Genomic DNA, 24,236 nt, shown 5'->3' with positions numbered 1-24,236 from the left:
TTTTGAAATCTCATAGAAAGCTACCAAGTCAAACCATTGGTTCTTTTGGTTCAGTACAGTCTACAGCAAGTGTGGGGAATCTTTGGCCCTCTGTATGTTTCTGAGCTACAACCAGCTAGCATGATGGGAATTGTAGTTCTGCAAAATCTGGAGGGCTAACGGTTCCCCACACTTGGTCTATGCTAAATGGCAGCGGCTTTCCTGGATTTTAGGTCTCTCTTAGTCCTAACTGGAGATACCAGGGATTGAACCTGTGGACTTTCCTCATGGCTCTCCTTCCTTTTGAGATGGGTTTTGCAATGGAGGCTGCTCTTCAAGAACGATGCAGAAAGCCTCCTTGGGCTGAGGTTCTCTATAGGGCTGACAAACTCTTCCAGTACAGTGGTATCTCGGGTTAAGAACTTAATTCATTCTGGAGGTCCGTTCTTAACCTGAAACTGTTCTTAACCTGAAGCACCACTTTAGCTAATGGGGCCATGCTGCTGCTGCACGATTTTTGTTTACATCCTGAAGCAAAGTTCTTAACCCAAAGTACTATTTCTGAGTTAGCGGAGTCTGTAACCTGAAGCGTCTGTAACCTGAAGCGTATGTAACCTGAAGTACCACTGTATTCAGAAGACAGCCATCTCAATTTATTTAGGGGCTAACAATTAGGGTTCCACAGATACCATGATTTATTTTAACTAGGTTTTGTTACTGTAAGTATAAAAAGGAGCTAGGGGTTTCACCTATCAAAACCATGGATGAAAACAAAGCATAGCTCTCACACACACCATAGGGATACTGCAGGACGGAAAGGGCACCATTACTGTATTCTTCATGAGAAAACTTGTCATTGCTGAGACATTTGTCAAACTCATCTGATCCCACCAGCACAGGAGTTCTAGAAGGAGAATCTAGAAACAACGCATAATTTTCAGAGTGAGTCTGTTTCACACATTACATTTGAATGAGCATTCCTGCATGCATAAAACTTTCAGAAATCCTAAATAGCGCTTCTAGAAATGGCTACCATCATCCAGAGCAGGGGTGAGGAACCTTTTGGGCCTGGTGGGCCAGATCTTCATCTTCCTCCACACTGAGGACCAACATAATAATAATAATAATAATAATAATAATAATAATAATAATAATAATTTATATCCCGCCCTCCCCAGCCGAAGCCGGGCTCAGGGCAGCTTACAACAATAAAATAGTACAACATACCAAAATCATTCATTATAAAATTAACTCAAATCAAACTGATGGCAACCACTGGGCCAGAGCTCTGCGAAGATTGCCAAAGGAGGGAGTCAGGCTGTGCCCTGACCAAAGGCCTGGTGGAACAGCTCTGTCTTGCAGGCCCTGAGGAAAGATGTCAAGTCCCGCAGGGCCCTAGTCTCTTGTGACAGAGCGTTCCACCAGATCGGAGCCACAGCCGAAAAAGCCCTGGCTCTAGTTGAGGCCAGCCTAACCTCTCTGTGGCCTGGGATCTTCAAGATGTTTTTATTTGAAGACCGTAAATTCCTCTGTGGGACATACCAGGAGAGGCAGTCCCGTAGGTACGAGTTTTAAAAGTTAAAACCAGCACCTTAAACCTGATCCTGTACTCCACCGGGAGCCAGTGCAGCTGGTATAGCACCAGGTGAATGTGATCTCGCAGCGAGGACCCCGTAAGGAGTCTCGCCGTGGCATTCTGCACCCGCTGGAGTTTCTGGGTCAGTCTCAAGGGCAGCCCCACGTAGAGCGAGTTACAATAATCCAGTCTGGAGGTGACCGTTACATGGAGTGGCTACAACACAGTGGCTAGGTCAGGGCAAGAGAGGTAAGGAGCCATGGAAAGGGAGGTGTCAAAGATTACACCCAAACTCTTAATGGACGGTGCTGGCATTAATTGCACCCCCGCAAGAGATGGGAGTTGCCCCCCCATTAGACAGGTACCACATCATGATGACAGGTAACTGATAAGTGGGTGGTCCTGCCCACCCTGGAAAGTTGACCTGACGGTGGAGAGAGACAGTCAGCTTTGCTAGCACATTCCCCACTGGGAAAATACTAGTAAAGCAGCACCAAGCAGGACTGAACCTCACCAGTCAGCTCACTGATTGACAGGTGGGTGTAGTTGGGGGCTTTTTTTGGGGTGGGGGGAACTGCCTTGCAGGCCAAATCTGGATCACCTGGCAGACAAATATTGGCCTGCAGGTGGAGGTTCCTTACTTGTGTTCTATGAATTTCAAGTTTTTCTATTGCCAGAAAAAATGTACACCTGACAATCGTTAAAACGCCTCAGCTAGAAAACTCAATAAGTAGTGATAGTTTTTCCGTGGAAAATCTTTCATTTTTAGAAATGGCTTATGTACTGAAATTAGTAATCTAATGAATAAATATAATGCCAGCTAAGTTGGCTCTCTGGAATGATCAGTATGCAGTCTAATATAAGAAATTAAAGTTGCAATTAACATTTTTCATATGGCTATCCTTAGAATGAATTAACAAATAAATAAATGCAAAGCACAGCTTTGCAGGCATGCTAAAATTCCCAGCACTTTTTCAGTGCTTTCACCCCCTCCCACCACTCAAAATGTAAACAAGGTTAGAAAATAATATGCCATGCTGTGTCATGTCTTAAAATATTTACAAGTATTCTGGCAAATGTAGCTTCTATGTAAAGCAAGTGTGGGGAGCATGTGAACCTATAGATGTTACTGGACTACAACTCCCATCATTCTTGGCCATTGGCCAAGCTTGCTGGGGCTGATGGGAATTGTTGTAGTAGAGCAATGTCTGGAGGGCCAAAGGTTCCCACACTTGATGTAAAGCTTTGAATTAGTTTCAACCAAACACTTGAATCCACTCGGAGTGCAGTTTCGTGACACCCCACCATCAGTAATCAGACATCTCATGCCAACTATGTTCGAGATATACTTTCGAAAACAGTAATAAAACTCTCTATCAATTTTATGGCCTATCAACTTTCAATCTGAAAAAAAGCTAAGGAACATCACTTACGAATCAATGGTTTCCACTTGATTACAGGCAAAGGGATAACAGCATTATCATTTCTGGACTCCAAAGCTTTAGGGTTGGTTGGGAATTTATCAGAAATTCTGACCGATGACTGAAGGTACAGCTGGCCTTTGTACATTCCTGCATAATAAACCACAGATCATTGTTTATCTCAGGGATTATCATTTTACTTGTGTGCACCTTTAAGAATAGAGGGGAAGAGACTACAAACGCCTAAGCCATGAATTCTAGAGCAATGCAAAAGATCCACTGCCTACATTGTAAGACGATATTATTACATCTACCTACCATATTTTCCCGCCTATAAGACGCCCCCATGTATAAGATCCCCCCTATTTTGTGGGACTCAAGTTTAAGAAAAGAGGGGGAGATGGTCAAGAGTATAAGACGCCCACTAATTATTGACATTATTTTTAGGGGAAAACCTAGTCTTATACACGGAAAAATACGGTACCTAGGAATCTGAAACATGTACAGTGGTGCCTCGCAAGATGAAATTAGTTCGTTCCACGAGTCTTTTCGTCTTGCGATGTTTTTCGTCTTGCGAAGCACGGTCCGTCGCAACTGCGCCTCTTCAAGTGGCTTTAAGAAAAAAGCGAACAAACTCACAAGACGTTTTCGTCTTGCGAAGCAAGCCCATAGGGATAATCGTCTTGCGAAGCAACGCAAAAACAGAAAAACCCTTTCGTCTTGCGCGTTTTTCGTCTTGCGAGGCATTCGTCTTGCGTGGCACCACTGTACTGTGCAATAAACTAATTAAGAAATGAAATCATTTTCATAACCTAGCAACTATTTAACATTCTTGCTCTATGCAGCTTTTAAGCAAGAAAATCTGCAGAAGTATAAAACTGAAGTAACCTCTGGAGATTCCACTTAGTTGTTAAATCCCCCCAAAATCCAATGGAAGGAATCACCCTATCCAGGATGTCATCCTCTTCCAAAGAAGGACAATCGGTGAGCTCACAACTTCATGACTCATGAGCTCTGAGGATTGGTTCATTAATTATAAGAAAAGCCAGAGATAAAAACTTTAAAGTACAAGTAAACGCTACTGCAATACTCCATGCTTCAGCCCAAGGCCAAATGAATTTTGACCGAAGGTCAAGAAGTTAGTTACAACAAAATCTAGCAGTCTCATTTATTAATTTTCAGGAATGTGCACATAGTAGTGGAAGGTTGGAAGCACAGACAAATATTTCTGAATTTCAATTCACTAGAAAGAATGTAAGCCACCCACTGTAGGAGTAGGGGAAACTCTGGAAAATCAGAGCGAGTGAAGGACAGATACTTTATAAGACTTCAAGTCTACAGCAAACATTAAGTCTATCAGCAATTCACCGACAACAGAGAAAAGGCCTACTCTAATCAAACTACTCTCTATTTGTGCATTTAGTTAAAATCGTACTATTTGTGTATGTAATGGGACAGTACTTTACACTGCTTAGTAACTCCAGCTGCAATAATAAGCTAAGGTTGTACTTAACCCCCAACACTTACTAGAAATGAGATCCCACTGAATTAAACAGAATTTACTTCTGAGTAAACATGCACAGGATCAGGATGAAAATGCACAGTTCATATTGATGCATGGCTTTTGTGTCAAGAACAATGCACTGATGAAACAAATATTCCACTGCCAAAGCAAAACACACAATACTTTGGATTTCTACCATGTTGTTTTTTGGCTTTTGCTGAAACACTTAAATTAATTATACCCACCTAAAACGAAAAGAAAAATCAAGAATCTATCTACTAAGGGTTTGGACAACGCAAAGATTATGTCTTGTGTTGAAAGCTGGTGCTGTACCTAAATAGACACTGGACTCTGTAGCTCCTCGCGCAGCTTCCACTATGTCTTCTTCATCTTCTAAGACATCACTATTGGAGGTGTAGCTTGTGTCATCAAAGAGGCTAATTGGAATTACCTTGCCATCCTTAACCAGCCAGGCGGAAGCAACAGGTGTGCAAAACTGCAGATAAAGTATGAATATTTGAAAGTCAGTTCAATGCATTTTCTCTGTAATACCAAATCTTTTAAGAGCACAGCTTTTCATGAACTCAAAAAGTGAACACATTACAAAAGAAAAACATTAAAAAACAAGCCTCAAATTTCAGAAAGATGCAAGGTATTTTTGGCAATGCTGTAATATTTCTAGAAAGCGTCAAAATGTTACCATCTATAGTACCTGGTATTCCCATTCCAGATGTCCTCCCTGCTTATTAAATGCCATCACCTTCCAGTCGGCTACTGAGACCTTTATCACTGTATCCTTCATTACAGCCTCCTGCTCTTCCACATCTGAAATTATTTTAGAATCTTCTTTGTTTAGATTTGGTTTTAAATTGCCTTCAAGAAATCCCATTCTCTTTTCAGTGTCTGGAACATAGCGCAGTTCAAAGTGACCAACACTAAAATTCCACCTTTAAGTTAAAAAAAGAGAAGATGACGACTGTGACTGCAAATCAATCCAGTTTTTGTAATATGTAAAAGGAGACAACATGGTATTTCTAAAGTAAGGTAAGCTTATTTTGCACTGTAGTAATAAAGCACGCTATCTTCTAACACAGTACATAAGCTTTTGACTTCACACAAATCTTATCCACAGACTGGGTGGTTGATAAAGAAAGAAGGGAAAAGCAGTACTTTTGAGCCAAAGGTAAAGGTAAAGCACCCCTGACAGTTAAGTCCAGTTGCAAACGACTGTGGGGCTCATCTCCCTTTACTGGGTGGGAGCTGGCATTTGTCCGCAGACAGTTTGTCCGGGTCATGTGGCCAGCATGACTAAGCTGCTACTGGCGAAACCAGAGCAGCACACGGAAATGCCGTTTACCTTCCCACCGGAGCGGTACCTATTTATCTACTTGCACTTTGACGTGCTTTCGAACTGCTAGGTTGACAGGAGCTGGGACTGAGCAACGGGAACTCACCCCATCACGGGGATTCGAACCTTCTGATTGGCAAGCCCAAGGCCAAAGCACGTTTGAAAACAAACAGCTTCTCTGCATCTTCAAAGGAGGTTGCTATAATGTGAATACAGTTACAGCAACCTCCTTTGAACTTTGACAAGTGTCAGTCACCTGACATCATCCTCAAGATTCAGTCCCCCACCCCTGCCTTAGGGCATCAATGCAGGCAGCATATGCCTCCAGTTCCTCCCAGCTGGTACCTGCAAAATACATCAGGACACTGGGCAAACCTTTTCCTAGTTACTACATTGTTGTGAAAATAGTAAAATCTATCAGAATTCAATGTCTTCTGGGTAAAGGAAAGAGAGAGCAAATTCAAGCATCTTCATAAGAACTAGACGTGTCAGATTCCTTCTAAATTGTTGGAGTAAGAAAGAACGTGAACTCTTCAAAGGGCAACAATCTGACAATGCACCTTCTGTTGCAGAAATTATGTACAAATCTCATATACTATGCGTGTCCGTACTTCTCATTGCCGCTGCGGGGCCCAACAGCACGAACAGTTTTCTGAGTTCGATGTAAAAGAAGAATATCTTCCTGTTCCATCTCGTCTTCATCCCAGCGACGACAGCCCATGGCAGAGCAGATGTACTTCACCTGAACATGAAAGAGAAGTCTTAAAGGATCAGACATAGTTTTTTCAGTATATCCTTCTATTTACTAATCATGCAAAAAGTGTGACTCCACTCCATTTTGCTCTCACCTTCCCATTATATTTGTACCCAGAGATGCACAAATGGATTCCATACACAAAACAATACTGAGGAAAAGTTGCCAACTAATCTAAAAATTCACTAAAATAATTCTTAGCATTAAAAACAGGCTATGCCCATCACATAGGCAATTATTGTTGCTATGTTTATATGCACGGAAGTTGGAGAGACCTACTATTTTAATGCTATCATTGGGTTTCTATTGTACTGGATGTGCAATGTGCTCTACATGGGGCTGCCCTTGAAGGCAACTCAGAAATTTCAATTGGTCCAAATTGCAACAGCCAATTCCTGGCTGGGGTTCCTTTAGATTGCACATAATCCTGTTTTAAAACAGCTGCATTGGTTGCCAGCACAATTCAAGGCTCTCAAGCTACCTTTTAAAAGCCCTAAATAATTTAGGCCCCAAATATTTGAAAAACTGCCTTCTTTTACTGCAGACCCCTCTTGGCCAGTGATGGCCAAATTAGGCCCTCCAGCTGTTTTGGGACTACAACTCCCATCATCCATAGCTAACAGGACCAGTGGCCAGGGATGATGGGAATTGTAGTCCCAAAACAGCTGAAGGGCCAAGTTTGGCCATCACTGCTCTTGGCTGTTAAGATTGGCAGTGGGTGGCTGTAGTCTGGGAGACTGCATTCTCTGTGGCAGCCCCAAGTTTGTGGAGCACCCTCTCGACAGTGGTGTGTCTGGCAACTTCACTGTACAGTTTTCGGTGAATGCTGAAGACATACCCCTTTTCCCTTGCCTTTGAAACCAGTGATGTCAATTTTAAGGAGTCACTCTATTTTTCTGGCTGTAGGTCACTTTAAGCTGCTTTTAATGTTGTATTTTAAATTGTTGTAACCTGTCCTGAGGCTCAAGGATGAAAGGCAAGTAATACATTTAAACAACCGCCCTGCCCCCTGGTGGCTTACTGAATTAAAGGGCTGTAAAAAAGTAAAGTAAAGTAAAGTAAAATACAGCTTGGAAGCAGAATAGAAATTGGTAAAAATAAGCCAACCTCTGTAAGACCTAGAAAACTTGCAAGGTGGGCCAACGTTATTACTCTGTATTACACATAGCGCTGAAATTCAGAGAATAGCTTGCCTAAATCCACCTTGTATGTGAGATTAAAAATGAGGCCTTATGTGAAATATGAAAAATGTTGGATCCAGACATCTGCTAGCAAAAGGAGCAGGTGTAAGCTGGCTTTCCCACCTCCTCTTGCCTTCTTCCTCAACTCCTGCTGAGCGGAGTGAGCTGTGGTACAGGGAAACTGCTCAGTCCCACTTCCCTGTGCAAGATCCCTGAGCAAGATCCAGCTATTCAGCCCTGCTCAGAGGATTCTGGTGGGAGCCCTGCCTGGTATGATACTAGGGAACCACAAGGGCAAGAAATGCTACTACAATAACCCTGGTTCCATACAGGGTATTCCATAAGAAATTATATAATAAATCATCTTTAAGCAGTAACTAAGTAAGTGCATAAGTGGCCTCATCAATTTCAGTGAAGCTTACCTTGCTCCATCTGGGCTAAGTGAGAATATCTTTCTGGGAAATTGCTAAATTTCCATATACATACAGCTTCTATTAAGAGTATGCAGCTGACAGCCAGATGTAAAATGGGTCAGTGCTATCTGGCGCTGAGCGCATGATGTATTTTGATGTGCTCTCTTGGAAATATGTAAGAAAAAGTCTATCATCAGTAAGAACCTTTTTACCTTTCCTGAATATGAGCTCAGCCCATATGTTGTCAAGGACTTTCCTCCAACCAGGACAACATCATCTCCAAATTTGTATGATGATTCGAGAAGAGATTCCACAGTGAAAGGGACAGCTTCCATGCTTTCTCTGTCACGATCCCATTGAAAAAGGTCCCCATCCAAGGAAGGAATTATCATCTTATTCCCAAATACCTACAAAGCATTAGAACAGAAATACATATAATGGCAACCAGGACACAAACATATTTTGTATCAAATGTGGGGCACAATGCAATAATAATTTGTAGCTTAATCTTCATAGTTTGTCTTTTACATGTATACTGTAAATGTCTACTATACATTTTTCATGTCTACTGTAAATGTCTACTATACATTTTACATGTCTACCGTAAATTGTGAATATTCATTTTTAGCTACCGGTACTTCCTCCACCTTTAGCTTGGCATGGATGGAAATGCCAGTTTGTGTGTTGTGTATTGGAATCTGCAATAGCTTTTATATGCATAGACATTCTCAATATTTATTACATAGCACTCAACAAGTGTTCTTTAGGCAGTTTACAGTAACAACACTATTTAGCAAACAAATAAAGCAAACAAAAAATTTAAAGCAGAATAAATAAAAAAGCTGCAGAATAAAACCAAAGTAAAACTAAAAAGGTAAAGGGTAAAGGTACCCCTGCCCGTTCGGGCCAGTCTTGCCAGACTCTAGGGTTGTGCGCTCATCTCACTCTATAGGCCGGGAGCCAGTGCTGTCCGCAGACACTTCCGGGTCACGTGGCCAGCGTGACAAGCTGCATCTGGCGAGCGGTCCCTATTTATCTACTTGCACCCGGAGGTGCTTTCGAACTGCTAGGTTGGCAGGCGCTGGGACCGAACGACGGGAGCGCACCCCGCTGCGGGGATTCGAACCGCCGACCATGCGATCGGCAAGTCCTAGGCGCTGAGGTTTTACCCACAGCGCCACCCGCGTCTCCCTTAAAGTAAAACAAGAAAGGGAAAAAACAATAGTGCAGTATCACAATGCCCCAAACATCTTTTAGGACTGAAAAGCCCACCCACAAGACAAAATAGGTGCTAGGTGAGCCTCTCTGACACCATTCATTTTGCAGAGGCACCCAGAGGAGAAGGGAATATTTATTCATATTTCACCTCTCCCCATGTTGTTCAACATCTTTATAAATGACACTGATGAATGTACTGAGAGGATGCTCATCAAATTTGCAGATGGTACCAAACTGGGAGGGGTAGTCAATGCCACTGAAGACAGAAATCAGGATTCAATATGACCATAACAGATTGGAGAACTGCTCTCAAACTAACAGAACAAATTCAAATAGAGACAAATATAAGGTTCTACGCATAGGGAATAAGAACCCGCTGCACAAATTTAACATGGAGGACACCTGGCTTGCCAGTAGTTCATGTGAAAAGGATCTAGGGAGTCTTAGTAGACAACAAGCTTAAAACAAGTTTAACAGTGTGATGCAGTAGCAAACAAGAACCCAACAAAACAAAACTAATGCTATTCTAGGCTGCATCAACAGAGGTATAATGTATTGAACAAGGAAAGTAATAGTCCCGCTCTACTCTGCCATGGTCAGAGCACACCTGGAGCGCTGTGTCCAGTTCTGGGCAGCACTATTTAAGAAGGGTATTGACAAGCTAGAATGTGTGCAAAGCAGAGCAGCCAAGATGATCAAGGGTCTGGAAATCAAGCCTTATGAAGCACGGGAAAAGAAGAGACTGAGCAGAGATAAGATAGTCATCAAATATCTAAAGGGCTGTCACGTGGAGGATGGAACATACTTGTTTTCTTCTGCTCTGGAGGCTAGCTAGGTTAGGGGGCTGTGACTGGCCCAACATCACCCTATGATCTTCATGAGTGAGTGGGGATTTGAATGCTGATCTGCCAGGTTCTAGTCTGACACACTAACCACTACACCACACTGCCTTCCTGGAGTCCTTCTGCTATGGGCAGCTATATAAATTTAGTAGGTAAATAAGTATGGGGAAAGCAAAATCTCACTTAGAGAAGCATCTGAAATATTTTCCTTGAAGCTTGAATTTGTTCTGTATTGTTTTATTTGATGTTTTAATGTGTTGTAAACCGCTTTGAGATTTAATAATAATGTTTGCTGCAGTAAAGGCACCTGGAGATTCCATTGTAGTGACTGTAACCTAGGTTTAAGGCACCATTTGCCGATTAGCTTATATATCAGAGTTTCTGACGCTGATCTTGACCTCTTCCAGCAATTGTTCCCTAGGAGAGAGAGTTGTTAACAGTGTCTAAAGTAGGGGTAGCCAAGGTGGAGCCCTCTTGCTGGACTACAGCTTCCATCATCCCTCTAAACTGGCCATGCTGCTTGGGACTGATGGGACCTGGCTACCCCGGTCTAAAGGAACTGGGAAGTTCCGTCTGTCTTAGATAGTGGTGTGAGTGACTTCCTTTTTAAAATCTCTGCTTAAACTGCCTTCTATGTTCTTGGATGATCAGATTTTAAAAAACAGAAACAAATATTTATCATTGCGCATGCACAAAGAATTCCCTGAGTATGTAGAAAAGCCTTCTTATTTTGGGGCAGCCTCATTTCATATCAAAACAGAAAGGCATTTGACTATATGAATTAAATATAAGACAGAATTATAATGATTTCTGTTCAGTGAAGTTGAACAAATGAGGACTTAAATTGACAGTTCACAAGGCATGTGTAAGTACCTTGTGATACCCTACATCCTTTGTATCAAGATAATTGGACACGACTGCCTGGATGACTCATTCTTGCATTAGATGAGATAATGCTTTAAGCAAAAAGGAAGAAGGGGGTGATGTCATGTCTTTACCTAACTTACATGCCTTTGCTGATTCTTACTGCCTCCCATGAAATCCCTTTCTACTTCCGCATGATAGTACACATTATTTGAGCCTCTTCCTAATTCCACTGGGAGCCCATGCTCCCAATCTTTCTGGAGCATGTGGTGATCTCATCACTTGATTTATGCATACATCAACCAGAAGAGTCTGGTTTTAACTTCACTTTACTTCCTGAACTCTGAATTGTCTCCACTGGCATTGATTTCTGCTATTACAATCCTTCCTCAAGACCTTTGAGCCCTTCAATTTATAGTATGGGTTTTCAGCTGGGAGATTCCAGGTGAACTTTTTAAATTATACATGGCAGGAATATCCCTATTTAGAATGTTCTAAAGCAGTATAACCAGTTTTTTTATTTCTATGTTCTCAAAAATTGATGGTTCTTTGTTCTCATGCATAATGTGATTTTTCACTAATTTCTATTTATATAATCTTAGCTGTAATATCTGTTCAGCTGTTTTGTATCAGCCATCCCAGAATACCATACAGGTGCACTTCCTCTTACTGAGTACTACAGGAAGCTTTGAACATGATCTGCTGTGGCAACTATAAGCAGACTGCTGACTTTATGTGCAGGCTATGCATAGGCAGCCTAACATGGAATATGTATAATCTGTGTGTCCTTGACTGTTTTTAGGGATAAACCCTATAAATAGTGCAAGATAGGCATATCCCAACTGAAACTCATTGGCTTCTTTCTTGGTTTCATCTACAGACTTCCAGTTCTCCTACACTGCTTCTTTAGAAGATCTTGGTTTTTCCCCTTAGATATAAACTTTGTCTAGTGCTGGAATGTTGATTTAGTTGGTTAATGTACACCTGCTGATTCATTGGTTTGTGGCCAAAAATACCAAATAAGTAGATCACCTGATTACCTAGTTTGCAAAGGTACGGAAGACAAGAGGTCAGAACAACCCTAACTCCTGCTACCTTAGAGTTTGAAAATTTAACCCTGTCTTGCCCACAGAGTACTCTGGTGAATTTGGTCACTTTTCTGTATAGTTATTTGCAGTTATTTGTAATCTACAAATTTAACTGTAATTAGGGTTCGCTCTTCCTTTCCACTGTCTACATGTTAGCCTGTGATTTCACTTAGGCTTGTTTTTTGCAGCACTGCGCTTATGTTTGCGGGGAAGGAAGTGAGAGAAGAGTGATTCCTTCCTTTAGGGAAAAGGCAGGCTGGTCATTCGCCTTTCAAAAGCTGCATGATATGAGATTGGACTCTGATGTTCCTGAGGAAATCTTTAGGGATTCTTCTTAAGCTGCCTTGAGTCCCGTCATGGGTCCCTGCAGGACCCCATGTGACACATATTCCCCAGGATGATGAGGAACCGTCACTGAGCATTCTTTAGGTTTGGTCAGTCAACCAGCTACAAATCCACCTACGAGTTATCTCATCCAGTCCACATTTTACCAGCTTCTCTGCAAGAATAATACCCCACTCTCCAGTTTAAAAGGCCTGTTTAATTTGCCAAAGGCCTGGGAGAAGAGGAATGTTTTCCTCTGGTGCCTAAAGATATGTAAGGAAGGTGCCAGGTGAGCCTCCCTGGGGAGAATATGTTACAAATAGGGAGCCACCACAGAAAAGGAGAAGCAACAAATGGCAGAAACGCATATAGAAAACAAGTAACACAATCCCAGTGAACCAGGATCTACAATAACGCTTTATCAGAAATATATTAAAAGCACTTGCAACCGTCTTTCACCTTTACTCCAGCTGGAGTAAATAAAACAATGAACAGAAAGACGTGTGACAATACAGGAAGATGAAATAGTCAGTAGCTATAGTATCTATGATAACTTGTCTGAGCAAGCAAGGATTCAGAATTAAAAACAAGGTTTGGAAGGTGAGAATGCAACTCAGTTCCCTACTTTGATCTGCAAAATGTTGTAATCACTAACTGAAGGTCTTTTACCTCAGTATCAACTCATCTTAACTGAAAGATTAAGAATTAAGTAATTAAGATTAAGTACAAGAATTATTAATAATTTTTAAGGTGTGGGAATAAGAATTAACCAAAGGATAAATACTTCTCTTTCTTTCTTTCTTTCTTTCTTTCTTTCTTTCTTTCTCTCTCTCTCTCTCTCTCTCTCTCTCTCCCTCTCTCGCTCCAAGTTCATACCAGCTGTTATAACCTTGGGTAATTATTTTGATATAGTACAACTTCATATGACTGCATTTCTAATTAAAAGTTAAACTCAAGTTGCATTTCAGCTGACTGAACAACCTTTAAGAAAATGCTCAGTGTGTTCTACAAGATGGAAAATAGATTTTTACTCTGAGGGAAATACCACTGATTTCAATACAACTCCCATGTAAATATATAAGGTCATGCAAGAATATTTTATAGTCAAAATTCAAAGACATGAAGTGTTTTAGAAGTACATATTTCGATTGTTTCTTTGCTGCCAAATGGATATAGGAATGCAGCCTAAAGATATTTTCTTCCATAGGGTTAATGCTATTCAAAATTAAGATACTAACTAGCTTATTGGAGGATTGTCAACCAGTGTGACTTTCAGTTCTGACAGGCTCTTAATGTTCAGGTCGCTAGAGAGGCACGGGGAAAAGGACTTTGACCTTTTTAATGCTGCCATTAATGGCCCTATTTGTTCTATTAATGGTCAGAAAAGGGGAGATTTGCAAAAGCAACTGAAGGAACTGCTACAATGGCATTCTATGATAAGGAAGAAAAGTATTCTTTATTCATTTATATGCTGCCTTTTGGCCAAGAAACCCAATAGATTTACAATTTAAAGTATCAGAGTCAACAAATAATATCCCCCCCATGCCAACTTTAGGAATTGATGGAACAGGCTCTCTCCCCTGGCGTTCCTCACAGTCTTACTCAGAAGTAAGTCCAACACATTTCATTGGTGCTTACTTCCATGTATTTTTGTAATAAATTTATTGGATAGAAAATAAAAGATTAGGACAGGATCAAAGCCATAATTTCCCCACATTTTGTGTTTGGTACCAGAAAAACAATGCAAGTATTTAATATATGAGTTTATATGGACACATTTGTGTGGTAAAGCGTAGTTTTAAAAATTAGAACACTGATATCCAAGTAAATACTAGTGAAGTTGATAACTTTTTTTTCTGGTCCTTACAACAGATGCAAGAGTCAAGAAAGCTTTTTGCAAATCTTAACTTAAATGAAAACAGAAAAAGATATTAAACTAGTAATAAACGAACTAATATTTTAGAACAATGCAATAATGTATTTATCTTACCTCTGGTTTACTGAGGCTAGATGAGACAAGAGAACCTGACCCCACATCCAGATCCCACTGCTTTCTACCTCTGTTCTCTGGGTCTAGAGCAGCAATCCGTCCATCCAAAGTGCTTATGATTATTAATGATCTGTAAATGGAAGACACATCCACAAGTCAGAACTAGAAATCACACTATTCCAGGGTTCATGTTTTTAAGAACCAAGGCCCACTTAATGCCAACTTTTGACAGGAAACCAACATCAACCCCAACAACAACAACAAAAAAAATAAGAACCCAAAATAGTCTGACCCACTCTTAATAGAGGCATAACACATGTGGGATCATTTTCACATCATGCAGCCTGGTGATGTGCCCATCCGTGTGTTCCCTTGACCCTTCGCCTCTTGGCTTATTAAAACATGCTGGTAATGGCTAGTTGGGTCCTATGTGGGATCAATGTGTTCTTGTGCGAGGGACTGGTCCCAGGCATCTTGAACAGGCAGCAATATGACTACTACTGAAAAAAACGACCTTGGAGCCGTTGCTTTGTGGCAATTATTGCCCAGTCATAAACACCCAGTTTGAGGGGAAGATAATGAAGAGGGTCATGGCAGGAAAGTTACAAGCACTCTTGGATAAAACAGATTACCCAGACCAATTTAAGTCTGGGTTGAAGTCTGGTTATGGAACTGTATCAGGTTTGGTCTCTCTGAGAAATGTCCTTTATCAGGACGACAGCAGGAATGTGACTCTATTATGTCACCTTGGCTGCAAGTCCTTGAAGATCTGCTTCCTGTCTTGCTAGCCTTTCCCCACCTAACCTGGGAGGGTGGAGCCCTGACTGACTCCAGCTACAAAAGCAGTTGGACACTCTTGGGCTGTTTTATAGTGTTTTGCTGAGGGAAGGGAGGTGTTGTTGTTGATATTAATTTTTGTATCTTTATATCTTCTTATGATTTATGTGGAAATTGTTTCAATTTGGTTGTCTACTTTTTAATGTGTTTTATCTATTGCCTGAGGCTTTCATTATGTTTGCAGTTAGGTAACTATTCTCATTGCAAGCATGGTTTTAACCATGGAAAGGGAGAATACAAATAAAATTATGATGATGATAGCTCAGCCACTTTTGATACCACTGCCCATGGTATGTTGATGAACCATCTCTGTGATGGGCACCAAGGGCACAGTTTTACCATGATTTCAACCCTATCTTCAGGGTTGTTGTAATAGAATATCACTAGGTATTCAGCCCCCTAACAGTTGTGCTGTGGGGTGCCAATTTAGTACCTAAATAAAACCATTGTCAAATAGAAAAACAACTACCAGACTTTTAGAAGACATCTGAAGGCAGCCCTATTTAGGGAAACTATTTATGTTTAATAGACTATTGTATTTTAATATTCTGTTGGAAGCTGCCCAGAGTGGCAGGGGGAACCCAGCCAGATGGGTGGGGTATAAATTATCATCATCATCATCATTAGGAATCATTAGATTTCCATTTTTCTGTAACAAGGAGAGGAGCTGTGCAAGACCTTGGTTAGTTTCTGAAGTCTGATGACTAGATGAAGGCCAATGCAGTTTGAATCCTGGCAAGACATAGCAGCTGTGGGTGAGCAGTTTCTTAATCTATTCTCGATAACTGGTCAAGTCCCTGCTTCAGATGGGGTCGTACTCCCGCTGAAGGAGCAGGTTTGTAGTCTGGGGGTTCCCATGGTTTCATTTCTATCACTACAGTCCCAGGTGATGCAAGCGCCTCGGAGTGCCCTTTTCAGCTTTGGCTGGGTCATTTCTGGACTGTAATAGCCTGGACACCCCAATATGCTTCATGGGGTGCTCCCTCCAAAGCTTGCCTGGAAGCAGCAGTTCAACTGTTCACTGGGGAAGATATTGCCATCACGTTATGCTGCTGCTGAAAGAACTCCGCTGGCTGCCAATTAGCTACCAGACCTCCTACAGATACTCTTACATCAGGAGGTTTATTCTATGTACCATGCAGAACTTGGGATGTTTAATGTGGCAGCACCTACCCTTTGGAACTCTCTTCTGTTGCATATCAGGCAGCTGCTGTCTCTACTGACTTTCAGCAGCTACTGCAGACCTTTTTCTAACAAGATATTTAAGTTGAGATTTTTATCCTAGCCTGCACAAGCACTGGATTAGAAATTGTTTTTCTTGTTAAATTGCCTTAGGACATTTCATAGGAAGCAATTCTTAAATGAAGTCAAATAATAAATAAACATTTCCTTCCCCATTTGCCACATATTTGTATTGGCACTGGATAATCTCTTGTCTTTTCAACCCCTTGGGGAGCGGGGACAAGAGCAAAGGCACAGCAAGATTAGTAGCAGGGCTGCAACCAAAGTAGGATATACTGTACTTTCACAGTACAATGCAAGTGGAACTGCAGTAGATCTAGATCCTCACAATTGTTAAGCAGTTGCATTGTACCTTACGCAAAGCACGTCCTGAATCTCATTGCTGCATGACATCCCTTCAACAAATGAGCCCTACTCACAAGCAGAGATTCGTCTCAGCAAAATTTTATAGTTTTAGACAAAGTTTCTTATTTTTGAAGATAACTCTTAATTATATCCCTGAACTCCAGTATGTTCAGAGTCCTCTTGAGCATCTCTTTGGAAAACCCTCAGTAGTCTAATACAGTGGTACCTCGGGTTACATACGCTTCAGCTTACATATGCTTCAGGTTACAGACTCCTCTAACCCAGAAATAGTACCTCGGTTTAAGAACTTTGCTTCAGGATGAGAACAGAAATCGTGCTCTGGCAGTGCGGCGGCAGCAGGAGGCCCCATGAGCTAAAGTGGTGCTTCAGGTTAAGAAGAAGAAGAGAAGAAGAGGAGTTTGGATTTGATATCCCGCTTTATCACTACCCTAGGGAGTCTCAAAGCGGCTAACATTCTCCTTTCCCTTCCTCCCCCACAACAAACACTCTGTGAGGTGAGTGGGGCTGAGAGACTTCAGAGAAGTGTGACTGGCCCAAGGTCACCCAGCAGCTGCATGTGGAGGAGCAGGGAATCGAACCCGGTTCACCAGATTACGAGTCCACTGCTCTTAACCACTATACCACACTGGCTAAGAACAGTTTCAGGTTAAGAACGGACCTCCGGAACGAAATAAGTATTTAACCCAAGGTACCACTGTAGTAGTGTAATTTCTTTCATAAGCCATACCTTTAGACAAACAATTCTTTCCAGAGCCAAAAGGTAGTGCTTTTGTTTGAACAATTATAGTCACAAGACAAGTCCAGCCTTATCATGTTCAAGGCTGATGCCATGTTTATTTAGAACAGAAATAACTACCTCAAGCAGGAGTTAATTACTGCTATGTACTCTGGTTTCATATTAAGAATGTCAAACAGATATAGGAAGCTGGAACACATTAATAGCTGTATTATAGTGATTCTACACCACAACCCCATAATACTAAAAAATTACTAAATTGTGTGTTGTGTACAGTCGTACCTTGGTTCTCGAATGGAATCCATTCCAGAAGGCCGTTCGACTTCCGAAAATGTTCAGAAACCAAGGTGCGGCTTCCAATTGGCTGCAGAAATTTCCTGCACTCAATCGGAAGCCGTGTCAGATGTTCAGCTTCCAAAGAACGTTCACAAACCAAAACACTCACTTCCAGGTTTGTGGCATTCGGGAGCCAAAACGTTCCGAGTAACAAGGCGTTCGAGAACCAAGACACGACTGTACACATCTCAGATGTTAACAAACACTTAGGATGAGTGAAGTATTTCTGATTTGACAATATATAATCTTAATTACTGATTCCAAATACTTGCAGATATTTGCCTACTTGGATGTCAGGACTTTATAAGGCATTTGACATTTGTTACCAACCAGTTTTCAGACATTTTTTTCTAATATCATCACTGTACTATTATATTTTTTACTATTTGTACACCACTTTGTATGTCTTATGTAAGTGCCATTTATAAATATTTAAATATATTACACATATCCAATGTGCATTTCTGCACCTAGAGGGTACTGCCATCTTCATTTATTATGAACCCCAGCCTGCCCCCTTTCTATGACCTCTCATGCAATTAAGAGATACTGACCTGTAAGCCCCATTGCCTTCAAAAAGGCTTACTGTATGTGTATGAGGTTGCAGCCTAAGCCTTTCATATGGTTGAGGCTGCAATCCTATGCTTACTTACCCAAGAGTAAGCTCCACTAAACGAAGGATATAATATTTATGAGTAAACATGTTCCATGAAGCAAGCTGATGTGGGGCGTCACCCTGAAGGGAGGAGAAGCTAGCGGGAATACAAGTGAGGTTGGTTGGGGGCTGCATCTCCTGCTGCCTGACCCCCAACAGCAGCCACCACCCACCACACCATCATGCCTCCCCACACACAGGTGGAGCTGGTGCCCCCGCAGCCACTTCCTGCTCAGCACCCAGCCGTCCCCACTGCCAGGGGCTTACTGCTCACCACTGCCGGACACTTGCTGCCTCCTGCTCCTCAATCCCAGCAGCTGCAGCAGAGCACTTATGGGTGGTGGTTCACTCCCCTACTCACCCCCCTGGGTCATCTTCCTCCTCCTTGCCCTCTTCAGGGCAGCCCAGGCGTGAGTAAAGGAGTGTGCCACTGCAGACAGGGCTGAGGAGCAGGAGGCAGCAAGCACCAGCAACAGTGAGTGCCTGGCATTGATGAGTGCCAGGTGCCAAGCAGCAGCAAGGGGCAGGAGGTGGTGGGCAGCGCCAGGGGTTTTGCCAATAGGATTGTTTTATAAATTTCATGAATATGCAATATGGTACAGTTTTATGTCCAAGTTATAAATAATTTCAATGCTGTTAAAGCCATAAAATAAGATTAAGTCTGAGCAGCAAGTATTGTTTGTACAGTACTTTGAGTTTTCACAAACCACTTTTTCTGCAGCTTCATATTTTATAAAAATGTCATATCTCTAGCCTTAGCTGGCTTGTGGAGCCAGCAGAGTCACCAGGCTACTACTGAAGCCCAGGGGATGCCTCTGACCCAGAGTTCATGCTGGGGGTACAGAAGCTAATGCTTCTGACGCCCTTGGGTTGAGACATCTCAAGTACCTTAAAATCAATTATAGAACCGGGGGCAGGGTGTGTGTGTCAGGCCTCCAAAACACTCATTTCCCCTTGTCCCCTTAAACCTCTCTCAATCACCCTATTGCTTTCGCCACCTCTGCTTTTGGGGCTGTCCCACTGTCCTATCTTTTGGCCACTGAATTCACTTTCAAAAGTGTGAAAAGAAAAAGAGTGCTTTGTGGGTGAAAAGAAAAAGAGTGCTTTGTGGGTGTTCAATGGTGTGGATGGTGATGTTGTACAAATATAAGGAAATGAGAGCTTTGGGATGGGAAAAGGGTAAATTTGATTCTTGGACATACAGTCCTGAACTTAAGACAAAGAAGAATCCAAGCAGATCAAAGGAAGCAGGTGCAAGTGCCAGATTGTACAGTATGAATAATAATCTGAGACAGAGAGGTGGACAGCATATAGGCTGTACTGAAAGGAGATGGATGACTATTTAATGGTAGTTGCTTCAAAAGTAAGTCTGCATAGGAATGAGCTATAAGGACTTTTTTGTGGCTGTGCAGTAGCTTGCATACACAAGATTCTTCAAATCATACCACTACCAGAGGCATGCAAATATTACAGTCGCAAAGTACTGTGATCATGGTTTAAACATTTTAATGCCTCTGGAGGTTTCAGCACAAGCATGGACTTTCCAAAATCTACCTTTGGGCTAAGTGATGACTAAAATAACATTATCTTCAACTTCAACATACAGTACAGTATTCATTTGCCATCACTCTCAATGGATCTACTGGGAAACTATTCACTTAACACTTTCGTTACTGGTGTGATCAAATGTATAGTTTGTCAAATATACCATAGAACATAAGGAATGTACCAATACAGGGCATGAAGGAACAATCTCACTAAACGATACAAGTTCTCAGAAACAGGAAGACAGCGCATTGAATGCTGTAAGCATCACACAGACTTTTGCATCTTTGCAAATAGGTCCACATAAGAAGGCAGATTTGTCTCCTAACACACACAGAGGTAGGTAGGAAAGATGAAAAATACCACCCTTTGAGATTAGAATGCTTAGAGAAAATTATATCTATCCCTGAACACAACATGTGGGCAAGTAACAGCCCATGCAGGGACCCAAGCTGCCCCAACTGCCAAAATTTTGCGTGACTGCAATAAAGAAAGTGCATTCAAAGGGCACTTCTTTTTCTGCTGGAGAGGCCACAGGCCTGCTAGTCTCCACCCCAGCAAGAAAAAAACCATGTTTGTGTGTGTATATGCGCAATCGTGTACCTGTCCAAGCCATGCTCGCCATCACCTCAGGCCACACCCACTGGGCATGCAACCCCAAGCACCTATCCCACAGCTCAAGGGCCAAATAAACGCCCACCTGTGGCTTTTCCAGCAGTCTGGTTTGCACAAACACAAGGCTCTCTCGCCAACTCGCACGGAAAAGGCCACCAACAGAAGTGGGGCGACGAAGACCCCAAACCCTATCCAGTTGCAGCGCAGTGAGAACAGGATGGTGGAGTTTTGATGTGTTGTGTTTAAACTCAAAACAAATAAATAAGAAAAAGGATGGTGGACCAGCAGCAGGTTGTTCTTATACTCAGGGTATCGCTGGTGAGTCAGGTGAGCGTTTCAAACCAGGGAAGGGTTACTGAGATGAATACCTTGAGCCAGTCCATTCCACACTTAGCCCACATCAATGGTGTGTTAACTGCAGGAACACAAAAACGAAGTTGGGTGGGCAGGGTTGCAGAAGAACCATGTGTGGGAGGGGCAGGGGGGGTTCTTGCTTCCTTTTGTTCTTGTTGTTAATCTGATTTGAACTGATTTTATAATGAAATATTTTAGAATGTTGTATCATTTTACTGTTGTTAGCCGCTCTGAGCCTGGCTTCGGCGGGGGAGGGATATAAATAAAGTATTATTATGCATTTCATATTTTATACTGCATTGTTATGCTGTATGCCCTGGGGTCTGCGGATGAAGGGCTGCGTACAAATTTAATAAATAATAATAATAATAATTCTTGGGAGGAAGTGGGAGAAGCAAATAAGTAAAAACCAAGACATTATAAAGCCCCTCTTCTAGTTGGAGTCCTGCATCATGAAGGGCGCTTGGGACAAGAGTGAGATGATTGTCAACAACAACAAGAAGAAGCAAGAAGAAATACCAACAACAAGAAGAAGAAGCAAGAAGAAATGCCAACAAAAGAAAAATGGAGGATGAAACTGATGGACTATGCAGAATTAGACAAATTAACAGGAAGAATTCGAAACCTGCGGGACCAGAGATTCATCACAGAAGACTGGCGTAAATTTACGGACTATTCGAAAAGTAATTGTGACGATCAGATTACGCTTGTAGGTTTTGTAAGGTGAATTATTTGAATTATTGCAAAAATGGCAAAGAGGAGAATTATTAGTTAAGATAATTAAAGGCAATACGAATTTAAGAAATGCAGAAGAAGTGGTAAGAATGGTGGATCATCAGAGGTGCTGATGGAAGTCCAAAAAGGTTGTATAAGAAGTGAAGTTTTGTTGTATGTATGATAATATGTTAAAATTAATAAAAAATTATTTAAAAACAACAGGAGCCTGGCAACAACAACAACAGGAGACTGGCCCGTGGCTAGCGATGGAGGAGAGAGCAGGGATCGCGGAAGCAAGGCAACCGGATCCAGGCCTCTGCCGAGGTCCCCGCCGCGCTCCGGTGCCTCACCTGCAGCTGCCGCCCCGCGCGGGCGTTTCCGCGCCTTCCTCCTCCTGCTCCCCGGAGGTGAAGGCCGCCGCTTGGGCCACTTCGCCGCCGGCCTCATCGTCCTCCACCGTCACGTCGGCCGCCAAGGGGAGCGCGGCGGCGGCGGCCCCGCCGAGCCCTAGCCCGGGCCGGCTGTCCTCATCCAGGAACGCCGCCGCTGCCGACCCCCTCACGGGGACGCAGAGCGGCAGCAGCCACAGGAGCACCAGGGCGGCGGCGGGAAGAAGAGGCCGAGCGCTCGGGCCTCGCGGCCCTGGCATGGAGCGGCCCTCCCCGCTCCGGTCGCCTCAGCAACACCGTTACGCTCCGGGCATAGGAAGCCAGACCCGCCGCCGAAAAGGGCTCGGTCGGTTTTACCTCAGAAGCCGGAGCTCGCCACTGCGCACGCGCGAGCGACGCAACGCAACTTGCCTACACACACACACACTTACTACCCGCCAGCCCGCCTTTAACCAATCCCCGCCTCTTCCTCGGCCACGTTACCAGAGCGCTTTGTTTCACAGAAACCGAGCTCGCTGTTTTTTCCCCCCTTCAGCCTTCGGTTTCATTCGTGAGGAAAGCTGTCGTTTTTGCGCGACCATCCAATCGGAGGTGCGGACGCCTTTTGTTCCCGCCCCCACAGCGGAAAAGGAGAAGCGACGCGCGATGTTTTGTCAACACGGTTCGATCCGAGCCAATGGCAGGGACGCCGCCGCAAATCTCTCCCGCCAATTAAAAGAGCTCGCTTCCCCATGTTTCCCTATGGTTGGTTTAAGTAACATGACCGCCCCGCCCCCTCTGCTATTGGCTTTCCGCGCTCTGATTGGAGTGCGGTGGCGGTTGGTGGAGCTCAGCGACTGGCTGCGGCTTTTTTCCCGCCCCTTCCTGATTGGGCAACGCCAATGCTTCCTACGTGGCCGATTCTGAATGTGGACCACTCTCCCCAGTGTCCAGGGCGTCAAGGGAGTTCGCGTCTTAAAGGGGCCGCAGCAGTAGAGCGCTTAGCAAGGCTGGTTTTTGCAAAGGGGAAAAGCATCGCGAATGTGCCTTGTGGAATCTGAAGGCTTCTTTCGCACGCGCCCAAGGCAGCAGCTGAGAATATATAATAAATAATAACAATGACGATGTGCTAAATTACATGAACATTAATCCCAGCAGCAAAAATAAAAAAATTAAGTGCCCTGTTTTATAATTAGGCCAGGTAGAACGAGACTTTGGGGACTCCTGAATGCACAGTGTGGTGGTGGCCTACACTTTAAAACTCCCTGCGTGTTATGTACTGAGTTGAATAGGATCCAAAATGCAGCAGTCTGATTGGTCCTACAACAAGAGGATCAAGAATGCAGCAGTCTGATTGGTCCTACAACAAGAGGATCAAGAATGCAGCAGTCTGGTAGGTCCTACAACAAGAGGATTCAGAATGCAGCAGTCTGATTGGTCCGAGAACAATAGGATCAAGAATGCAGCAGTCTGATAGGTCCTACAACAAGAGGATTCAGAATGCAGCAGTCCGATTGGTCCTAGAACAATAGGATCAAGAATGCAACAGTCTGATTGGTCCGAGAACAATAGGATCAAGAATGCAGCAGTCTGATTGGTCTGAGAACAATAGGATCAAGAATGCAGCAGACTGATTGGTCCGCAGGAGCCACCCAATCCAGCTCCTGGGGGAAGTGAATCCGCAACCTGATTGGTCTACAGGAGAATTCTGGAATTAGCCGATCACGTGTATAATGTATATACAGCTGACACTTTGGGGGAACTTGCATTCTTCACTTGTGTGAGCTGAATAAAGAGCATGAAATCCACACTTGACTCTGAGTATATTTCACTGCCTATTGAGATCAAGCAGGCATTTTGCAGAAAACAATCCTGTTTAGACAAGCACACCCAGATACTTAGGTAACTTTAATCCGTTTTAGTATATTAACTTGTGTATGTTTTAAAGTACTGCTGACCCCCC

At 42.9% G+C, this 24,236-nt stretch overlaps 1 protein-coding gene across 2 annotated transcripts in view; it reads right to left on the bottom strand.

The window, feature by feature from the left end:
* Positions 1–22,694, bottom strand: part of EIF2AK3 (eukaryotic translation initiation factor 2 alpha kinase 3) — a 39,364-nt gene extending 16,670 nt beyond the window's left edge. The window contains exons 1-8 of one of the 2 annotated variants that reach the window (XM_028702245.2): positions 22,256–22,694; positions 14,503–14,632; positions 8,389–8,583; positions 6,440–6,570; positions 5,193–5,427; positions 4,814–4,976; positions 2,989–3,126; positions 774–896 (exon numbers count right to left, since the gene is read on the bottom strand). In XM_028702245.2, the coding sequence (XP_028558078.2) occupies positions 774–896; positions 2,989–3,126; positions 4,814–4,976; positions 5,193–5,427; positions 6,440–6,570; positions 8,389–8,583; positions 14,503–14,632; positions 22,256–22,554 (1,414 nt within the window). In that variant the 5' untranslated portion in view covers positions 22,555–22,694. The remainder of the gene's footprint in view (positions 1–773; positions 897–2,988; positions 3,127–4,813; positions 4,977–5,192; positions 5,428–6,439; positions 6,571–8,388; positions 8,584–14,502; positions 14,633–22,255) is intronic. The other variant, XM_028702243.2, reaches the window with a different exon arrangement.
* Between the last annotated feature and the right edge of the window lie 1,542 nt (positions 22,695–24,236).

Source organism: Podarcis muralis, chromosome 13, assembly GCF_964188315.1.
Source record: "Podarcis muralis chromosome 13, rPodMur119.hap1.1, whole genome shotgun sequence".
Classification (NCBI taxonomy): Eukaryota; Metazoa; Chordata; class Lepidosauria; order Squamata; family Lacertidae; genus Podarcis; species Podarcis muralis.
The sequence above is the reverse complement of the archived record's forward strand: the minus strand, read 5'-3'. Positions and strand labels throughout refer to the sequence as shown.